Source organism: Anser cygnoides, chromosome 8 (genome assembly GCF_040182565.1).
Source record: "Anser cygnoides isolate HZ-2024a breed goose chromosome 8, Taihu_goose_T2T_genome, whole genome shotgun sequence".
Classification (NCBI taxonomy): Eukaryota; Metazoa; Chordata; class Aves; order Anseriformes; family Anatidae; genus Anser; species Anser cygnoides.
The window spans coordinates 2,355,768-2,378,085 of record NC_089880.1 but is presented as its reverse complement, the minus strand read 5'-3'; the positions used below and the strand labels follow the sequence as shown (position 1 = coordinate 2,378,085).

Here is a 22,318-nt window from a genome sequence, read left to right as displayed (position 1 = left end):
AGGAATAAATAAATAAAAGTACATCTGTCATATAGACACACTTTTCTCCCTAGCATTTAGGATCATGGGGCTCTGACTTACTGGGCTATCCTCAGTCTGTGTAGTATAAAAAGGTAGTAATTCCACTGAATCAGCATACATCAAATAGCGTGAAGTTGGTGCATGTGGGGGAATACAGCTAGTAGTATGTCTAACCAGTAGTCCTCAAATACATTGTTGTCTTTGGTACTCTTCTCCTTTTTCCTACCTGAATTCATGACCTCAGCACCTAAAAAGTTACATATCCTAACAGGAGATACAGTACAGTAAGAAATCTGTCTCTGGCATGCCATTGCATGCCTTTATTCATAATCTTACAGAACAAGATTCAAACCTATCTGCTGACCTGTGGTAGGTTTATTTATAGTTGGCACAGTAATTGTAAAGTTATGGAAACAAGACAAAAGCAGAGACTCTTAGGTTTTGTTAATGCTGCTTCTTAGCAGTTTCTCCCCATGCTTCATCCTTTGGCTGGATCTATTTTTTTTCAGTCTGCTAGCACTTTGTCTCCTTTCATTCTTCATAGAAGCTTCAGTTCTGTTCTCTTCAGGTCACTGCACAATTCCTCTGTGCTCTTCAGGGCACTTGCTTCACCCTCACTTGCATCCATTCCACAGCTGAACTTTTGCACCAAGTCCAAATATGTGCAATACAGAGGAAATTTAGAAACAATATGTAAGTCTTAGATGAGACTGTAGCTAGCACAAAGCAACAAAACTGATGGCAGTAATAATTTTGAAGCATTTCCTCTGAGTTTTATATTGAAAATTTGCACAAAATTTTAATGTAATTTACACATAGTAGTGTGTAAAGCAACATTTAATATTCATATTTTTAAAATGGCAATAGCAATATTCAGTAGTCTAGTGTTATTAGGCTATTAATTGTAGACACTTCATTACTATTAGCTACATTGTCTCTTTAGCCTCAGCAAATGTAAAACATAGAGTATTTGAATAGATGAACATTTTTCATCTTCTAATTACTGTGTGTGACAGGGCTGAGAGGGTAGAAATACATATTCAAGCCTGTTTGAAGAATATTGCCATAAGAGCATGTGAGAAGTCGTAATTTAATATTAGGAGAAAAGGGCCATTGCTTTAGCCTGTTAACCATCTTGGAAGGTTCTATTGGTTTTACTTTGTTTGAATTTCTTTTCGTGCCTTTCCTTAACGAAATAATTTAATTATCAGCATACAGAGGGGGCAGTTAGTTCTGCCATATGGGTGTCCTTCACCAGTTGCTTATGTGTATTCTAGTGCAATAATTTGATTTTTTTTATAGAGAAAGTCTTATCCTATTCCCTTAGCAATGAGCGTCCTGGCAGCGAGCAGATGGTCTCCCTTACTGATGCTTTCTTGAATAAACCCGGATTTGGAAATCGCTGTTTGAAGAATCAGCCCCTTCCGTAAGTTGCCTGCTAATGTCTGTTGAACCAGACTCTACTAGGATATTACTGGTAGAACCTGAGTAGTGGAAAAAGAATGAATTGGCTTCACTTTTTGCTAGAGCCAATGCTTCAGATTGGTTGTTGGCAAGAATATCTCATATTGGGTCAAAAATAACATACAGCAAAAAAATCCCCTGGATTACGAATCAGTCACAGTGCTAGATGTGAATGCTGGAAGACAGCTCATGTAGCCTTGTATTAGGAATTAAGCTACCAGGAAATGTGTGAGTAAGGCAGTGTAATCAGACCCAGATCTTCACAGCTTCCCTGGTACTTTCCACATGTGAGTCCCCTCAGGTTCCTCGTGTTCCCACTGGTGTGTTTGGAAGCAACAGCTTCATCAGTTGCTTGGATGATGAAGTAGCAACAGGGCAGTCTCTATGATTCAAAGTTATTCTCACTCTGAAGTGAGGATAACATTGGTAGAACTCTTAATTTAACATCTGTTGCCCACTTCCTCTGCCTATGAGTCGTGCTTTGGAGTCATTTATCCCTATCATGCTGTGCTTTGCCATTCCTTTTCTCTCACCTTTCTCTCGGCCATGAGAGAACCAGCAGCTTGATTCTTCTGGCGGTTTTCCTCTTGCTCTTCTCCTTTCTGCACTCTACCTGGTGCAGCAGGAACCAGGAGAAAACTTCAAATAAATAAATAAACAACAACGAAAAAAAAAAGAGAGAGAAGATGCCATGAGTAAGAAGCAAGGAGAAGGATAGTCTCCTTGCAAAGGTATCTCCTCACTATGTTTTTTACCTGTACTAATGGGTCAAACACAGTTCATTTGTTCCTTCAGTTCCCTATCTGTAAGCTGAAGACAGTAAATTTGGGACAGGTTTGGGGGGGAGATGATACTTACTCATGTAACTACTTTGGAGTACTTACTTATGTTTATCAAGTACCCCAAAGTGTTGTTATTACTCAGAAGTCACAGGATAAGGGGTGAGAGGAGGGTGTCTGGTGAAACCACTGTGATTTTCTGGATTTGTGAGCTCTTATAAACTGTATCTCTGAATAGCTAAACCACTCTTCCTCTACACAGGAACTACCCATGCAATAATACGCCAACTGCCTGGAATACCCCTGCTGTTCATCCTGATCTAAGTAGCCTCCTGCTGAGCCAAAAGTGGAGCTCTGAAAATCCTTCACCTTCCTGCAAGTGCAGCACTCGCAAGAAACTCACCATGCTGCCAGAATGCCCCCCAGGAGCAGGAGGCCTCCCACCACCACAGGTAGTGTCCCTGTGCTGTGGATCTTTGTAGAAAAAGTTTCATGGTGAGAGCTGGAAAAGGGATTAGTGTATACATTTCTTTTGGCTGTTCTTCTAGAAAGAAAGTACTAAGCTAGAAAAAATGAATGTTTGTGTGTATGTGCATGAAGATGAGTAATTTAATAACAATTGATGCTGTAAAGAGAGGAGATGAGATCTATGTTCACACCTGGTCTGATTAATGAATAATCTTAGTTGTTTCTTTTATAAAATGTGTTTGCTCACTTGAAGAGGAAGAGAAAATTATAGCCTGTTATTATTTACATTTTTTACATGCTTTTCTAACAATTTAAAGAAAACAGAACTGCAGCAACTCTCAGAGTAGTAGCTCACTGATTTACTGCCTCGTCATGCACACTGCTCAGCTTCAATGTTCCTGTTTGCCAGGCTTGCACACATTAGCAAAAATGACTTAGTAAAATACAGTTTTTACACTAATAGTACAAAGTTAATTGATTTCTGAATCCAAATCCATGACATGGACTCTTAAAAATACTGATTGTTTGCTTTGGTTTTGCTATCACTATTAACAAAACAACAAAGCAGAATTATATTATGAAGTTATATCATAATCTTATTAACAGCATCCAAAGTTATTTCTGATTTCCGTGTAATCCATGTCCAAAGGACACCCAAAGTTGAATTTTCCTAATTGTGTACTAGTATATTTGTGAGGAAAATTTTATCTAAAACTTCCAATCCAAGTAGGATGCAAAATTAGTTTTTGTTGCTTGTGTGTATTCTAGTCCTCTAAGGGAGATTTATTTATTATAATAACATATCATCCAAATTATTTTTCAAGATATGATTATTTTGTTTAACTTGTCATGAAGATACAGTTTATATTTCAGTCTTCAGGGAAGCAACAGTATGTAAATAACTGAGAAGTATGTTTAAAGATGAATACCTCATTTATGAAGGCACTAGGAGGATGCAATCTTCCTGTTAATTATCTAGAATAAAGACAGACACTCTGTGTCATCCAGTATTACCTCTCTGTGGACAAATGTAGGAACTTCTGGAAAGTTCATTAGTCTTGTTTTCTATATAGTAGCTCATTTTCAGGTTGCAAGCTTTGCACTCTGAAACCTTTATAAGCATGTTCCACCCTAGGATGAACTCAACATGTTTGAGATTTTTGATAACTTCATTTTCATTACCAAAAAAAAGAATAATTTTTGTTCAGTGTATCTAACATGCTAGTAAAGGTGAGTAAAGGTTTGTACACATAATTTTTATTTCAACTTGCTACAACATGGGACAAAGTGAACACCTTATCTTCTCTAGGCCTTCAATTTATTTGAAAAGTCTCCTTCTTTTATAGTGAAGAAAAAACCTTGAGCAACCTTGGCCTTTGCAAATAACTCAGGCCAAGTTTCAGAGTGAACTGCAACTGTTTTGTACCAGGCATTGCAAATTTCTGTGATTTTATTATTTCTTCTGAAACCTCAGTAAAGACATTTGGGCTAGAAAATGAAAAACCCACTCTGGTTTCAGTGATACTATTAACCTGAGCAATTGCCCTGAACTGAAGCCACTTTTACTGTTGTTTTACTGACAAACAATAGGTGTAGAGACTCTAAAGTTTACTGTGACTGATTGGATTTTCCTTTCTTCACAGAGAGTGCAGCACAGCACAGAAATTCTTCAAGATCTGACCCACAGAAATATCTCAGATTTTCTGGTGAAAACATATCCCGTTTTGATAAAAGGAAGGTAGGCACAAACCACTCTATTTTTCACATGACATTTCGTATCTGTCCATGAAATTCTCATTTAACAGCATAATACCTGATTTGTCACGGTATTGGGTAGACTTGAGCATCATGTCCATATTCCTGATTTAAGCATAGGAGATATTTATTTTAAGGGAGTTAAATTGTTTTTATTCTACCTATTTGTATAATCGGGTTCTCCTTTATTGATAGAGCTAAGTTTCGATGTCAATGGCATGCTGTGTTAGCAGTAACGGTGTCAATGGTGAAAAAACCAGTGAACTGCAAAGATACTAGTTTGTGTCACTGAAGAACTGTAGCCACACCAACATGACCATCCGCCTGAGTTAATTATAACTTGCTTCCCAGAAACACTAAAGGGCCAAAGGACAATGTTGCATAGATGCATCTATCCTACTGTTAGCTCCTGGGCTTGTCTGAGTGTCGTGCATGTTCATTAGCTGTGCAGTGTCCATAGCCTGTTATTTCTGATTTGGGCCTTGCTACCTTTTCCGTTCCCAGCACAGTTCTTGATATTCCCATTATATCAGCTATTTGCTGGCTACATTTTACATTTAACTGATTCCTCTCAGGACGTCAAAATTGCTTCAGATGCATATTTTAAAATCAGTTTGTTATGGATTTAGGATAGAGCCAGTATGTGTGACCTTAGAAATTTTCCTTATCTCTGTACAAGCTGGAGATGAATCATGTCAGAAAATAAAAAAATTAAAAAAAAAAAATTAAAAAGCTACCTGTGGAAACTAAAGATCTGCAAAGCATAGGAATTCACCTTTAATTTCCATCTAAGTCTGACAGTACCGTTGACTGTGGTTCAGTGCATTAAGAGACAGGATTCTCTTTGTCTTTTTCAGCTTGAAGAGCAAATACTGGGTCAATGAGCAAAGGTAAGAAACCATTTCACAGACTGTGGTGGTAAATAAAGGAACAATGAATTTCTGTTTAACCATGGGGCCTCACAATGTTTCTCTGAATGGACAAGAGGAATTGTGGCAGATAGCATAGAACAAAGAGATGACTGCAGTGTGAAATAGGTTGTGGGTCAGCAAGGTTTTATAAAGACAAGGGATTATATTTGTTTGGACTACCCCCAGAAGGGTGAAGGCAAGAGACATACAATGGAACTATAACAATTTTATTATCTACACGAGTTTGACTAACAGGATCTGAGTGATGGAAAGTTAAATGCAGCTCTACACTGTGCTCTATTTAGTGCTCTGATGCAGCTCTTTGAAAGAGCAGCAGAAAAAAATATGATCCCTCCAAAAAAAAACACCTGGGGAAGATGTAAACTAGGCATCGATCTACCATATACATGGGGATAGCAACTGCAACTCCTTGTCCCCACTCTGAATACATGCAGTAATTACAAAACAGATTCCACTATTTGCTTCATGCTTGCATGGGGACATCTAACCCCAATGTGATGTCTACACGCGCAGATACTAAACTTAGAAAGATGACATATTAGCTTGAAGAAAATACTTGTGTTTTTCATCAATAGAGGAATTAATTTCAAGAGTGGCAGCTAGATGACTGGCTTCCTTCAGGGAATATCTCCTTGGTCGTGTGCAAACATTACTTTCTATGGGATTAGACTTAGGTTCATGTCATTCAATAGTATTTGTTATTATGGCGTATTGGCTGGCACCAGCACTGCTGAATACCTGCTCCACCAGCTCCACTCAGGGCAGCTGAAATTTTAACGGAGGTCCATGATATCCTCAGTCCTCCATGTTGTCCAAACAGTTCTATGTCAATTATCTCGATCTAAAGATTTTGAATTGTAGAAATGGCTGTTTTCTCCAAGTATTCTATGTAATTTTCTCAGGATCCTGGCATGAACCCCTCATAAATTAATATAAAGACCTAATAGAACTTGTTAGAAAAAGAGTGGAGATTATTATAGATAAATTATACCATGTATGTAATTTAAACGTATATTAACGGAGTTTTTAGTATTTACATCACTGTACAGAGGGTCTGTGATACAAGTGGCTAATAATACTGTTCTCTTTGTTAGATATGGAGGAATCTCTATAGGAGGAAAGCTCCCTGTCCTTCATGTTTCTGGAGATGAAGTTGTCAGTTTTTTCAGTGATTTGTGCCGAATGATGAACGTGACAGGAGTAAGCAAGATTTTTTCATCTCTTTACTGAAGAATTGTTACACAGCTGAAAATCTGCAGCACTGGAATTCTCCCAGACAGCTGATCTTTATCCTTTTCTTTTTTATTTTAGGGACAAACTTCACTGGCTGCTGCTAAAGAATTTTCTAATTTCCTTAAATACATGGAAACTGAAGATAATGTTAAGGTATTTGCTGGAAATTGTCTGAAAATTTACTTTGGGTGTGTTTTGAGATAGAGTTCAAATAGTGAGAATATTACTAGTGGCATTCTCAGATGCAAAAAGAGCTGAAATACTATATTTATTATAAATAACACTGGATACAATGTTAATGCAAAGTTATTTTTAATGTTAGTTTTTTTTTTTACTCATGTTCTTAGTACTTCTTGCTGCCCTAAATACTTTTGAGTAAGACACATTCTGCTAAATTTTAAAATGTCTTCAAAATCCTTTTACAATGGTTGCCCAACCCTTTAAAAGCACAGTATGTGAGCTCCTCCTGCTGGACTGTGCTTACAAATTCTTGGTGCTGGATTCATTCCTGTTGAGAGTGCCCACCAAAGTGGATAAAATGCAGCCAAGTTTTCTCCTGCAGCTCAGGGTTATTAGTGAAAGCTTCTTAAATGAATCTATGCTTTCTGACTCTTTTAGGTGTGGTTTAACAATAAAGGCTGGCATGCTATGGTTAGTTTCCTAAATGTAGCCAATAATGCAATCCTTAGAGCTAACCTGCGGACTGGCCAAGCTCCTGAGGAGTATGGGATCACTGTTGTAAACCATCCTCTGAACCTCACTAAGGAGCAACTCTCTGAAATCACTGTGTAAGTCTGCCTGTGTTTTGCCACTGACTTTTACCTACCCTCTCCTGGCAGTTTACCACATCCAATGGTATATGAAAATATTAAAAATATATGAAAAAATATAATAAATATATGAAATAGTTCAGATGATAGAACATGGAGGCCTTTCCTTGAAGTCTTACTCTAATCAAGACTTAGATGCACAATCCATTTTTTTCTGTCTCATAATCCTGTAAGTATTCATTCCTGTTCCTATGTAGTAGCCATGACCATTGGTTATACATGGTTACATGTTTCTGTTGATTCCAAAGGATAAAGGTCAAATTCTGAAATCTTTGTTCATGCTCCAAAGCCAATAGATCTACTTGTGAAGTGACACAGAGATCATAATCAAAAAAGGCATCAGAAATTGTTCGTAAGTAACTACAAGTAGGCAATAGTCGAAAACCTCTGTCTTGGTGTCAAGGACAACATACAGGTAGATTTTCAACGGCATGTAGTAGGGTTGATGTATTCCTGAACTTCAAAGCCATAACTTCTTGAAAAAGACACTCATAAGAAGGCATGGCTTCCCACTCATGTCTTCTATTAAGTTTAGAAGTCAGTGAAACTGGAAGCTTTTGCCTTAGCACAGAGTCAAGGTCTGTGCTTCATCTCACTTCGCAACTTGCCTTTTTGAGTACCTTTTCTCCCAGCTCCCAGACCATTTCTACTGATGTGCCTTAATATCTACTTTGCGACACACCATCCAGAAAAGGCTGTCAAACTGAGATAGGAGCTGAACTGTTCCAGAGAATGAAGGAAATTATAAAAAAAAAAAACTGAATGGTGCCATCAACAGCCACATTTCATAGAATCATAGAATATCCTGAGTTGGAAGGGACCCTTAAGGATCATCAAGTCCAACTCTTGATACCGCACAGGTCTACCCAAAAGTTCAGACCATGTGACTAAGTGCACAGTCCAATCTCTTCTTAAATTCAGACAGGCTCGGTGCAGTGACCACTTCCCTGGGGAGCCTGTTCCAGTGTGCAACCACCCTCTCTGTGAAGAACCCCCTCCTGATGTCGAGCCTAAATTTCCCCAGCCTCAGCTTAACCCCGTTCCCGCGGGTCCTGTCACTGGTGTTAATGGAGAAAAGGTCTCCTGCCTCTCGACACCCCCTTACGAGGACACCCCTTTGTTAGCTGCTGTCCAGTGTGATATAGCAAGATACATTAGCGCACTTTGAAATTGGAAAAGTCTTCTACTTACAAAATAACCTTGCTACTTCTAGATCTTAACATTTCAGTTTTCAGCTTTCCCAAATGCTAACATAGTGCTGTGTTGCATCCATTCCGTTGCTCACAGTCTTTTCTTGTGCTTTGTTGCAGGCTGACCACTTCAGTGGATGCTCTTATTGCCATCTGTGTGATTTTTGCCATGTCCTTTATCCCAGCCAGTTTTGTTTTATACCTGATTCAAGAACGTGTGACGAAAGCCAAACACCTCCAGTTTGTCAGTGGTGTGAGCCCTGCTATCTACTGGCTAACTAACTTCATGTGGGACATAGTGAGTAACTTCTGGTCTGATTTCATAGCCAGCAATTATTTCTGGGTTTGCATTAACTGGAGACTGATCAGTGAATTGAGTGAAGGTGATTCTGAGCACCGCAAAGTGTTCATTTCTTGAAGTTCTTTCTCAGAGTATGTGCTAAGGATCTGACCTCTCCTAACTAATGTCAGATGTAGAAATTGTCAGGTGCACGGCGCTGAACTAATGGGAGGGTTGTAATCTGAGGATTTCCAGTCCTTAAAACTGAATGTGTAATCAAGTAAAATGTGCCATAGCAGGGGAGAGCACTGTTGCCTGAAGCTAGTTACAACCATCTGTGACCCTGCCCTCAACAAGAAACTTAATGAGTGTCAAGATATTCAAAATAGCTAAGTGGGAGATTCATGGGCTGCTGGAACAATAGCTGGAGGCCAGAAAAAAATCTCCAGGGTGTCTAAAATGATGTGGATATATTTGTTTAGGCCACTGAATCATGTTCACTGTGTTATGCCAAAAGGATTTAGAGCAGAGGTCCAGGCTTGCTTAGACAAGGCTCAGCTATCCTCTCATTACTCTTCAGGCCACTCTGTCACGAAGAAACAAATTATTTGCCTTGTTGAAGCACAGCAAGGATCTTGTTTTGTGGTTATGCCGGCTCAAGGGCTTGTTTGATAAGAAAAGCATGAACATGGAGTAGAAAAAAAAATTCAAAAAATAAAAATAAAAAAATTTAAAAGCCCCAAACATTGCGTGTTTCGGAAGGTGCTTTTTTATGAGAAGGTAAAGCAAAACATTAATATATTAAATGAGGGAAAAGAATCAGATCTCTGAGTTCCTGTACCCTGCTGGTCACAGCAGCCTCCCATCAGCTTCACTGCTTCACTGCCAGGAATTCTGCTTGGCCATGGCCCTTGACAGCATGGTGCAAAGGTATTAACTGGGGTTAGCAGTTCTGTGAAATGCCACCTTTCACTCTGCATGGGGAGCTCTGTGCATTGCAGTGGACCTGCACGACTAATGCTGAACAGAGAAACTGAACAGAGCAGTGGCCAAGCGTCCACTTGTGCGTTCACTTTGGCCTCCTTCCAGTAATGTGGCTCAAATAACTAGCTTTCTCCTTCCTATACATAACCTTTGTATCACCAAAAACTGCATTTCCTTGTATACTCACTGCCTCTTTCTGTGGGCAGCCTGCCAGCAGGACCATGAAACAATCAGTTCCAAACCATAACCTAAGAAACAACAATATGTTATAATTTTAATGAACAGCCTGATGAAAGACGGCTCAGAAAAACGTCAAATGCTGCCAGAAGTCCATTGAGTCAAAAACTTGAGTAACTAGTCTAGCTCATAAATTCCAATGTTCCTCAGTACAAAATCCTTCGGGAATAATGTTTAGGATCTAGATAGGTTTGCAGCCCTTCTCTGATCTTACACACTGATCTTCACCTTGTGATGTGGCAGGTGAATTATGCAGTGAGTGCTGGACTGGTTGTGGTTATATTTGCTGGATTCAAGAAGAAAGCATACACTTCTCCAACTAACCTCCCTGTGCTTGTTGCTTTGCTGCTTCTGTATGGGTGAGTGTTCAAGATCATTCCTGCATGTGGAGCCCTGTATTTCACATGGAAATGATTTCACATTGTTGAGCTCGGTGCTTAGTGAAATCCAGCTTCAAAGAATAAAACTAAGTTGGTACAATGCAGGTTAGAACTGTATTCTGTTCCTAATTCAGGTTACTTACACTCTTTGTCCAGCCACATGCTGTAAAGATTTTTGTCGCTACTTCACAGAAATTTTCACCATTTAATGTTGAAATTTTATCACACCTCACTCCCACCTGCTACTGCACAGAAGATTTTTCGTAAATACACTCTCACAGAGGCACAACCAGTGTCACTCCTTGGCTTGGCTTTGGCCAGTGCTGGGTCCCTTTTGGAGCTGGCTGGAACTGGCTCTTCTCTAGCGTGGGGCAGCTGCTGGACTCTTCTCACAGAGGCCACCCCTGCAGCCCTCCCACTACACATAAATCTAATACATCGTCTAATTTACCTTGACACGTAAATCTAATACATCATCTCGTTCCTTTATGATATGCACATTGTGTAGGATTTTAATGGTCATTTATTTGCCTCATTGACAGCCAATACTAAAATATTATTCAGCGTTTTACCCAAGGGCAAAGAGAATTGAGTCTTCAACAAATATTTTTTTTCTTCAAATGAACATTTGTGTTGGCAAAATAGCCTTTTATAAGGGTGACTGGAATTCACTTCCTCTCAATTAATTATCATGTCTTTATATATAAAATAATATTCCTACTAGCTTTGTAGTGGGAGTTAATTTAGAGAAAACAATGTAGAAAAAAAAAAAAAAACAGATCTCTCTCTGGAGTTAAAAAAGAAATAAAGTTTTTTGTATCGTCCTATGTATATCACAAATCAAATCTAAGAGGCCACAGATGTTTTCTGGACAGACTACCTTTAATTTGTATTGTAATATTTCTATCTTTTGCATGCAGATGGGCAGTAATTCCCATGATGTACCCTGCTTCTTCTTTCTTCGGTGTCCCTAGCACTGCTTATGTTGCATTGTCTTGTATTAATCTCTTTGTGGGGATCAACAGCAGTGCCATTACATTCATCCTGGAGCTATTTGAAAATAACCCAGTAAGTAATGTTGTTGTTGTGACCTGGTTTTAAAAAGCTGTTAAAAGGATGTCCAAGCATAGCCATCTCTAACTGTCTTTCTCTATCTTGCCATTATTCTGGCAGTAAATAAGTGAGTGGAGAACTTGCTGTGTTACTGCAGGGACAGGTGAGCAGAATAAACCACAGAAGCAAACTTCAGGGCTGTTGGTATCTTGGGCTTCCAACCATCCACATACACGAGGAATGACGTTGAGCTGACTGCAATCCAATTACCTATCATTACCAACAGTACGTTTTAAGACACCCCGTGCTGATAAAAGCATTGTTGTTTGGTGGGAAGGAAAAAACAGATCTTGATTCAATTGGAGTCATGGTTTCAAGGGCCAACTTTACAATACTTAATGTCTGTGGGACAGCAGGCCAGTATTGTTACTTTTGACAATATGTCTCCATTGCAGACATTGTGTCTCCAGAGAGATAACTGTCCTTCTCTGGATTCAGTGGTGGTGCAGCTAGATTGATGCAGGTACTTACACTGCGTTGGGTATCTCCACCTTTCACCAAAGTCTGCTGTGTAGTTATGCCCAGACACTGTTATTTTTCAAAATTATGACAGCCCTGATTATGGAAATATTCCAGCTATAAATAAAGCTATTACGATAGAAAGGTACCAAAATACCAAAGTACTCTTACTTCGTTCACAGTTCTTGTTTGCAATAGCTGACACCAGAACGGCATGTTGCCTCTGCTACATAGACAAATATTTCATTACAAAGATTAATTTCTCTTCTCAGTGACAATTTTTCACAAGCACCTTGATGGTGCAGTGTATGCCAGCATTCTGCCATGCTGCAGATAAACATAGAACGTCCAGTTTCTCTGACATGAAAAATAACTTTTCATTCATTTCGCTGTTTTGTCTTGTTTCAACTGCTTATGATGTCCTTTCTGTTCCTTATAGACATTGCTAAAATTTAATAAAGCATTGAAAAATGTGCTGATTGTCTTCCCACACTTTTGCCTGGGCCGTGGACTCATTGACTTGGCCATAAACCAAGCTGTGAGTGAAGTTTATGCCAGGTTTGGTAAGTAAGAGCCAATAACCAACAAGGTGTATCAGTTTTACCTGGTCTGACCTTGGGTGAGATGTTTCAAAGGGTTGTTTTGGAAAACTAGAGTCTGTTTCTAAAATCCTCCCCTTTCACATGATCAGGTAGATGAGTATGAAAGCTCAGCCTCCCTGAAGGAATCACAGCTGCCAGAACTTTAGGGCCTGACCAGTGGTCTGTATTGGAAATTAAACTATTTGTTCAGTGCCAGACTGTGGTGTCTTTTTATCACTTGTCCTGAACCCCTAGATTATCACAGCTAGGATATATAATTTCATTTCGTTTGAATATTTTGGTGGCCCTCATGTTAATGATTAAAGTGGCTGTTCTTCAAATGCATGTTCTTGGGATGTGGCAGTTTTTGTTATCAAACTTCTTGTTAAAAGCATAGTGATAAAGCAAAACTTTTTTTTTTTCCCCCAGAAAATGTCTTTCATATAATCCATACAAATTTCATGCTATGAAATCCAAATAAGAGCATATTCAGAGAGCTTATATTCATTTTTGCTCCCATGCAGCAGCTAAGCTTGGGGTATAGTTTCTTAAGAATCAGTATTTATAATACAATGGAAAAGGGCAGACATTACCTGGTCATGATCAAATAAAGATTTTCATTCTAAACCATTACGCTTACGCCTTTTGTTCTGATGTGCACTGTTTTTTTCAGCAGTATTTGATCTTGCATTCTGATGCTCTCTCCCTCCATAGGTGAGGAGCATGTTTCCAGTCCTTTCCAGTGGGACTTTGTTGGAAAGAATCTGGCTGCCATGGCTGTTCAAGGAGTTGCATTCTTCATTCTGAATCTCCTTATGCAGCACCGTTTATTCTCCTCAAGATGGTATGTCTGAAAGCTTGTATTAATATTCCTTCATTAACAGGGCAAGTGTCTTTATTGTTCTGTATGCTCCTGTTTGTTTTTTTTTTTCTTTCTTTTTCTCTGAATTTATAGCAGCTTTTATAGCTTTATTCTGTTTACTTACCTTATTTCATCTTAACTTGTTGCTAGTCTCTTTATCTGCATTGTTTTCATGGGATTTAAGAATATATTTATATAGCTTATTAAAGAAATTAGTTTTCTTGAACTAGGACTTCAGTGTAAATTTTGTAGATTAGGACACTAGGTGTCATCATTATGTGAGATCATTATGTGAGATCATATGTGTCATCATTAGGTGAGATGATAAAATGACTTGGAAAGCTTGTAGTTTCCTAAGTAATGGCACGAAGTACTAGCCTGACATCCCAAGACTAGAATTCTAGTCCATTGCATAGGACAGTCACAGCCTGGGCGCATTATTCAAGCTTCCCTTCTCTGTTTCAATGAAAGCAGCTGCCTTCCAGGTGTGAGTGGGTTGTTCATTGCTGTTGGAGATTGCCAACAAGACTACTAGTTGGTAATTCTGAAAATACTGTCTTACAGGGAAGTCTGCTCAAAAGATAGGTAGAAGGACTATCAGTAGATACTGAAGAGCTGCCAAACAGTGAAAGCTGTCGCTTGGAGGCAGGTTGTCATTATCAGTGACTGGCAACATCATGCTCGTTTGAGCAAGCAATTTAATCTCTTTTCAGTATTTAGAGCTTAACTTTCAAAGGTCAGGGATTCTCCCAACCCCAGGAATGCTCCAGCCAATGTCACAAGTTTACTGGTCACAACCAGTCACAGTTTTGGCAATTGAGTAACTGTTGTTTCACACTGCTATTGTAACCGCGCTCAGGGCAACTCATTGTTTCTGCATTCAATCATCTGTTTTTTTCCAGGTTTGCTGAGACTACCAAATCACCTGTTATTGATGAAGATGAGGATGTTGCAGAAGAAAGAAAAAGAATTATGAATGGAGGGAAAAAAACAGATATCTTAGAATTACAAGAACTGACCAAGGTACAATTTGAGAAGAATGAAATATATGAACCCAGTGTAAGTTGATTCTCGTAGAATGTATTTCAGCAGTGGATTCAGATGGTATTGTTTTCAAAATCAAGCTTGTGCCTTGGAAAATAATGAACATTTTAGAAGTCAGGGATTTACATGTGATTTGGCTATTTCCTTTTATTAGAAAACAAACCAGAAAATCCAGCAAGGACATTGAACCCCCTCCCACCCCCAACACACACACACATATACACACTCCTTTTCTTGAAGTATTTTACCTCACATCATCCAACTTGATTTATATATTGATTGTCCATTTCTACTGCTAGTCTTTTCTTCTGCATTGCTGTTTTTCCATAGGTGAATTTCAGTCTCAAGTTCACCATTTAGTTCCTTTCACATTTAGGGCTATAGTTATTGCTAATTTATCTTCTTTCAAGACAGTGAAGGCATATAATTGTTGCTATCAGAACACATGCAAGCCTGAGCTACAAAAATAAAAAGGCTGCACACACGTGGGAAAAGAATTTGCAGGGAGCTTTGTGCTGTTTCACACGTCCCTGAATTAGAGATAATGAGGAAAACAGCGGTAGAACCAAAAACTTGAGCAAGGTCGAGATAAAGTAAATTGGCTACAGTGTTAAAGATGAGCTTTGGGCAGTGGCCAATTGCTGTCTGGCTCGAGGCGCGTGTCTGAGGTTCTCTAACCAATTGTATGACAGATTCGGGCACGTGGACAGCGCGTGGGACTACAGGGAAAGCATATGTAGTAGTGAAAAAGGGCAATAAAGGTCTCCTGTTCAAGAGCCATCAGGAGTCCGTGTCTTGCATCCCTTCAGCACACATTGTTGGGATCTCAATAGAGAACTGGAGTATCATTCTCCAGATCTTGCTGTATTGTTCCACTTTGTTTGATATGTCAGAGATACTTTGTCCCAGCAAAGCATCAGGTCTGCTGCTTAGCACTAAAGATATGAAGTAAAAGATTCATGAAGGAAACTTGGAATTTTTAGGGGTTATTACAAATGTATTTAATGTAAATAAATGTCTGACGGTAGAATGCTTACTCTTTCTTTCCAAAATTTTATTTATTTTTTACTTTTGTCTTGGTTCTAACATTGCCTCATTCCAACAGCATTAAACTAAAAAAATCAGAAAATTTTCTTTGCTGCAAAAGTCCTGAAATATTTTTTTTCTGTCAATTTAGATTTATGCAGGTAGGCACAAGCCAGCAGTGGACAGGCTCTGTGTTGGCATCCGTCCTGGAGAGGTAGGTTGTTCAACAGCACTAGATTACTCATTCCATGGATCAGTTCAAATTGCATGCCCTTGTTGATTTACAAGATGGAAATACTAAAAAATGTGATACGTTTTATAATTCAGTGCTTTGGTCTTTTGGGAGTCAATGGTGCTGGCAAAACAACAACATTCAGAATGCTGACTGGAGATACTGATGTGACATCTGGAGATGCTGTAGTGGCTGGCAATAGGTAAGTACCTTAAACAAACAAACAAGACTGAGACAGTTCATTTACCATGATAGACTCCTAGTCTCAATGACACAGTAGCTCCCTTCCAGTTTTATGGGACTGAGAGAGACCATGCTAGCACCTTTAACACTGCGTTGTAAAATTTGGGGGTAAGTTTTATACTAAATTTGGGGGTAAGCATTATACTAATGCTAGCAGTGCAACTAGGCAATCAGATCTAATGGCAAGAGCTTCCAAACGTAAGATAACATATCCAAGAGAGCATTTTGATTTGAGCTTTGGAACTTTTCTCTGTCTGTTTTTAGCTGCTTTGTTTAAACAGGCCTGGCATAATGCCATAACAAGTCGTCACTACATCATGATTCAATATTTATGTCAGTTTAGTTCCAGGTTGTGCATCTTGGTTCCTTAGGTGTAGTTGGGGTTTGACTCTTTGATGTGACTTGAATAAATAGCTGTTTTGTTGCCAGGACAGGATTCTGAGCAACCTGCTGCATTTGACCTTGCTTGAGCAGGGTGGGCAGACAAAGACGATGTCCAGAGGTTCGTTCCAACCTCAGTCATCCTGTGATTCTGTACTTCTCTCATCTTCTCCCATTGCTACTACCAGCAAACATTGTTAGCTTCATATCTTGCATATCTGTTCCCAGTGACCACAATCTGAGATGAAATTTCCTAATTTTTAAATCTCAAAATAAACACCATTTGCAAAAAGTAAGATCTATTGAGAACTTTTCTTTAAGTTGGCTTATACTTACACAGGAAGTGGATTTGCACTCTTAACCAGAGCTTAGCTGGCTTAGATGAGAATATATTCCTTGCTACACTGTACAAACATTTCAGTAGATTCTTGTACTGGGGTGAATTCATTTTCCTCTTAGAAAAGTTGCCCCAGAAAAGAAAGATTTTATTCAAACTGTCCATCTCTGTCTTAAATCTAGTGTTACAGGTGTAAGATTTTTTTCTTTGTTTCTCCAGTATATTGACTGACATTTCTAGTGTCCATCAAAACATGGGATACTGTCCTCAGTTTGATGCCCTTGATGACCTGCTCACAGGACGAGAACATCTGTATTTATATGCACGCCTGCGAGGGGTTCCAGCAGAGGAAATCAAGAGGGTAAAGCATCTCACTTTTGACTTGTATATAGCTACAGTGAATGTTTGTGATGATTCACCTCATGCCAAGGTCCGAAGTTTCCAAGGTGGGCTTGCTTTTCTCTGTGTTGAAGTCCTGGGAGTGGTTCTTGTCATTTGGAGTTCAGTACAAGAAGGCAGAGTCAAATCCAGGTTCATAGGCATTAATGATACTTGCAAAACTGTGGAGCCAACTCTGGAAGGCTAAGGATGCAACTGCTGTGACTCTGAATTGGTATGGTTACTGTTTTGTTATTTTATTTGAAGTTGTTTATGTATGAGAAAAAAACAAAACAAAACATGAAGATTGCAGAAGAAAATAATGTACATTCTTGCACAAATAGGAAGTGAAGTCTACAGCTAAGGCTGGGTTATGGCTTTGCTTCAAGGAATTAGAATTCCCCTCATCATAATATTTTTTTTTGACTCCACTGCTCCAGTACTAAAACAAATGCGCCAAAACCCAGGCGTTTGCCAGAAGAGGGATGTATCAGCAATCCAGTCTGCTGTGTATTAGCCGCTGTGTGAAAAAAGATGTTCTTTCTCATAGGTTGCTGAATGGGGCATCCAGAAGCTGGGACTTCCCATGTACGCAGACCAGCTGGCTGGTACCTACAGTGGTGGCAACAAGCGCAAGCTCTCCACTGCCATTGCACTTATAGGCTGCTCACCACTCGTCTTGCTAGTAAGTGTTATGGTAGCATAGCTCTGTGATAGCTCAATATGACATTTCATAAAACTACACGATAAAGAGCTACAAGGATGGTAATGATTGTTCTTGCAAGCTCTTTTCTGCCTCAACTTATGTCTATTTCTGTGTAAACTTGAGTTCTTTCATTTCAGGGTAGACTGGGATGCATTGCAAGATACGGTTTCAAATGGAACCTAAGTTATGAAAGAAAGGTCTTCAGTAAAGAATGGCTTGAGATAAAATCTATAACCTAGACAAATCTGAATTTAAATCCATGTTTGGTTTCAGTCTGCCTTTTCTTGTCAGAGTATAACCAGTCATGTAAAAAAGGATCTTATGACATATACATTGCTGCTTTTTCCAGCAGAACAGAGGAAGGTAGTTGCCCTTTTGCAACATTTATCATCTTTGGAATGAACTATAAAATTTTTGAATAAACTATACAAATGCTGAAACGTAGTCCTCATCAACTAACAAAAATTATCAGATAATTGCATATCTCAAGGGTAATTTTAAATGCAATTGCTACAAAAATCATTTATTTAGATTATAGTGTACCACCTAAATCCATAGGCTATAAAGAAACATTAATAACTGCTCAGTAGGTAATAGCTTAATAGTTCCTTCACCTATTTAGTATGCCTTTACATGTATTCTGCCTGAACACAGTAAGCAGCCAGATGAAATGTTTTCTCACAATATATTTTATTTATTTATTTATTTTCAGCTGGTGTAAATCAGGGTGACTTCACTAGCTTCTTGGGTTGCAAAATGTCCTGTTTCTGTAAGAAAGAAGGTTACTTTTAAAGCCAGACTTGACACAGTTTGATGCAGCTGCTACTACATCACTCTCTTTCCATTTATTTTTATTTTAGGGCCTAAATGTTTTGGTAATGGGGTATCACGAGGCTTACATTTTTTATAGCTAAGACTCCAGACTGTGGAATGCCTTTGTCAGAACATTCACTGTGTTCCTTTCCCTGTAGCTGTGCCCTACACAGACAGCACTGTACTCTTACGCATTATTTCTTGTATTTGTTTCCATACTGCTTTGTGCCAAGAAGTACCTTAGTATTCATTCACTTACATATTTCTCAAGGCATTTGTGCTTTCTCAAGGCACAGATTTCAGTAGGGAAGCAGCTATATCAGCTATATGCTAATTCCCAAACGTGCAACAGATTGATTCCAATGGTTTACTTCTAAATGATTTTTTTTACCTTCTTTTCTTAAACTGGCTGTCTTAACATTTCCCTTCCAGGATGAACCAACTACTGGAATGGACCCTCAGTCCCGGCGCCTCCTGTGGGACTCTATTGTCAGCGTGCTCAGAGATGGACGAGCTGTGGTTCTAACTTCACACAGGTATAGAGCTGGGATTCAGAATGCCTGAGAAGCTGACATTCATCTGCTGACTTTTATCTCAAATTTCTTTTCTCTGTTCTGAAAGTATGGAAGAATGTGAAGCTCTCTGTACTCGTCTAGCCATCATGGTAAAAGGTACCTTCAAGTGCCTAGGGACAATTCAGCAGCTAAAATACAAGTAAGTTGACTACATTATGGTGTTTTTTTTATGGGAAAACTTAGTACATGTGACATGAACTGTTGTTAATACAGCAAACCAATCTGAAGAGCTGTTGTTTGAACAGACCAATTTCTGGGTGCAACTCTGTGGTATTCTAGACGATTTAGGTAGACCTTGTTTTCAAATCCGTTATACTACAGGCCACTTCTGCAGGCCAAACACAGCGCTTCCTACAAAGCTAGATCTTAGGCATAATCTTTCAGATATTGTTATTGCTTTCATAGCTGCTGAAAATGATTTTTTCCCTGAATAATGAAATGATCTCCTCATCCAATTCCCAAACCCATGTGTGCTTCCCAGGTTTGGAGATGGCTACATTGTCACTCTGAAAATCAAAGCTCCGAAGGCAGGGCTGCCTCCAGATCCTAGTCGTGCTGAGCAATTCATACGCATAAACTTCCCAGGGAGTTTACAGAGAGAGAAACACTACAACATGCTGCAGTATCAGATTTGCTCGTCCTCTCTGGCTAAGATTTTTCGATTAATAATCTCCAATAAGGAAAACTTGCATATTGAAGAATATTCTGTCTCTCAAACAACTTTAGATCAGGTGAGTAAAAAAAAATAAAGCATCCATGAGAAAGCCTATTATGCGATGCAATGAGGATGTGTCCAAACAACTGAAGGACCAAACTGCTTAGAGTAGAGAATTCCCTCACATCTCCTTCTCAGACAAAATTCCCAGACTCCTCATCAAGGAAGGTGGATCAGGTATGAAATCTGAAACTAATTCCCTGTGTAAATAGGTGCCAGTTGAATGCTAGTGAGACAGCATTTCCCAGATGCTAGAGTTCCCACAACCCATTCCTTCAGGAGCAAGGTCAGCTAGTCAGAATGAGGCTTGCTGAGCTAGGAATGATCTAATACTTCTTTCCATTTCATTTCAAGTAAGAGATTTGGACTATGTTGTGTCAGAGATGCTGATAGAGAGATGTGGTATCTGGTTAAATGTTTTTATGTCTCATCACGGTTATTATACCAGAGCAATATACTGGAATCCAGTGTCTCAGTTCAATACATCTTTGGATTCCCTTTTCTGTATCTTCCCTGCAGAGATGCCAGTGTACAGAGACATTCCACTAACTCACCTCAGTTGATGAGGTGGTGACATTTTCTGCTTTCCTCACACAGGTTTTTGTGAACTTTGCTAAGCAGCAGATGGAGGATGAGGAAATTCCTTTGCATCCCCGTGCAGCTGGAGCCAGTCGAGAAGCAAAGGTGTCCCCTGCTTTGCATCAGCAAGCAGTTGCATAGACTATTCCTACAGTCACTAGCACTTAGTGTGCCATACCAGAGCAGTAAAAAGTAAAACAAGACTCCTAGGCTCAGTACTATACTGATTTTTTTTGTACCTTTCCGAGAGCTGTGCTCACAACTCCCTAGCAACAGCAAACTGCTGCTGCTCTACCAGGAACACTGCATACAGCACGTGCTGAATGTGTTGAAGTAAAGGCTGGTTCTTGGTTCTACAATGAAATCTTCTTCTAATGTAAAGTTCATTTAAGATACAAGAAGAGAAGTCACATTCGTCCTTGCATTAGCAAAGGACATTAAAAAGAGCAAAGAGCATTAAAAACAGTTTCTCTGTCTGGCCCTTTCAGGCTGGTAGGTTTTTCTCATTTAACTCGTTTTTCATTCTTGGCAATGGAAATAGACAGTTGTCTCAGCAAAAATGAGAAGAATTCATTAAGCTCTCAGACCCAGGCAAGAAATTTGCTTAAAAGAAAACATCTTAATGAAAATTATTTCATACTCACTTATCTTCAAGTTCAGAAATAGAAGCAGAATATCAAATCGGGGTTTAAAGAAAATAGAGTATGTGCAAATTGGCCCAAAGTTTAGTTTTTATCATGGAGGCTTGGAAAAATATCTGTTACCATACAAGATCAAACTTTTCTTCTTTCCTGTAACCTGTACCTCAAATGGGTGTGTAGTGTGAGTAAGGTATATGTTTTGTCTGTGCTCAGGAGAATTTCAGCCAGTTTGTACTCCACACTGCACTCAGTGGGAAATCATTTGACATTTAGCTCCTTTCTCTGGTTCACAGTTAAACTAGTGGAAAATAACAGTACTGAAAACAAATTCATAATGATGTATTGCTTCAGTTATCTAAGAAATCATTTCATTTCCAAGAAATCTCCAAGATGTGTTATACAGAAATAAAATCTGGGTCATGCATTTTTGCTTTTTTAGTTGTTTTTTTTTTCTTCAATTTATCTTCTTATTTAATGAAAGTACATTCTTGCTTTGTGCTTTACAAAATATTATGAAACTCTGGCAACCAGCTGTAGTCTTCCTCTTTTGCTGTAACTATTTCAACTGAATTCAATGTAAAGGCTAGAATTTATTGCATATTTCATCCTTACAAATAGCTGCAAAATCTTTCTATACATCCATTATAAATAAATTAATCATAAAACAAAACAGTATCTATGCATTCTCTTCATATTCTGAAATAGCTTCTTCAAAATGTCATTCAGATAGACTGCAATAGCCTTTTTTATCCTAGATTTGTACAAAACCCAACTAAGTCCCACTGAACATCTTGTGAAAAAGAAAACACAGGAAGTTCAAAATGTAGCTGATTTTTTTATCCCTGGCTCTGAAAATAGGAAGGGAGCTAGCATTCTGAAGACTAGCAGCCACTTTTTGTATTTACAAAGTACATTAAAAATTATTCAGAGAATACTGACAAATAGTACAAGGTAAAAGGTCCTTTAGTAACGTAAGGACTTGTTATATGAAAACAGACCAAATATCACAGATACAGCATAGATCAGATCTTATGAATCTTATTTACTAGTATGCAATTTACTAATGAAGAATACTAAAAC

The 22,318-nt window shown here is 38.7% G+C and overlaps 1 protein-coding gene across 10 annotated transcripts in view; it reads left to right on the top strand.

The window, feature by feature from the left end:
* ABCA4 (ATP binding cassette subfamily A member 4) overlaps positions 1 to 21,343 on the top strand; it is an 81,595-nt gene extending 60,252 nt beyond the window's left edge. For 8 of the 10 annotated variants that reach the window (XM_067001599.1, XM_067001598.1, XM_067001600.1 and 5 more), the window contains 21 exons: positions 1,349 to 1,447; positions 2,527 to 2,716; positions 4,376 to 4,470; positions 5,345 to 5,377; positions 6,514 to 6,619; positions 6,731 to 6,805; positions 7,271 to 7,440; positions 8,793 to 8,970; positions 10,417 to 10,532; positions 11,474 to 11,621; positions 12,565 to 12,688; positions 13,421 to 13,550; positions 14,471 to 14,591; positions 15,790 to 15,852; positions 15,966 to 16,072; positions 17,051 to 17,192; positions 17,760 to 17,894; positions 19,161 to 19,264; positions 19,350 to 19,442; positions 19,785 to 20,034; positions 20,616 to 21,343. In XM_067001599.1, the coding sequence (XP_066857700.1) occupies positions 1,349 to 1,447; positions 2,527 to 2,716; positions 4,376 to 4,470; positions 5,345 to 5,377; positions 6,514 to 6,619; positions 6,731 to 6,805; positions 7,271 to 7,440; positions 8,793 to 8,970; positions 10,417 to 10,532; positions 11,474 to 11,621; positions 12,565 to 12,688; positions 13,421 to 13,550; positions 14,471 to 14,591; positions 15,790 to 15,852; positions 15,966 to 16,072; positions 17,051 to 17,192; positions 17,760 to 17,894; positions 19,161 to 19,264; positions 19,350 to 19,442; positions 19,785 to 20,034; positions 20,616 to 20,738 (2,602 nt within the window). In that variant the 3' untranslated portion in view covers positions 20,739 to 21,343. Of the gene's footprint in view, positions 1 to 1,348; positions 1,448 to 2,526; positions 2,717 to 4,375; positions 4,471 to 5,344; positions 5,378 to 6,513; positions 6,620 to 6,730; positions 6,806 to 7,270; positions 7,441 to 8,792; positions 8,971 to 10,416; positions 10,533 to 11,473; positions 11,622 to 11,726; positions 12,544 to 12,564; positions 12,689 to 13,420; positions 13,551 to 14,470; positions 14,592 to 15,789; positions 15,853 to 15,965; positions 16,073 to 17,050; positions 17,193 to 17,759; positions 17,895 to 19,160; positions 19,265 to 19,349; positions 19,443 to 19,784; positions 20,035 to 20,615 lie in introns of those variants that run through there. The other 2 variants (XM_067001603.1, XM_067001604.1) reach the window with 2 other exon arrangements.
* Positions 21,344 to 22,318: the final 975 nt, after the last annotated feature.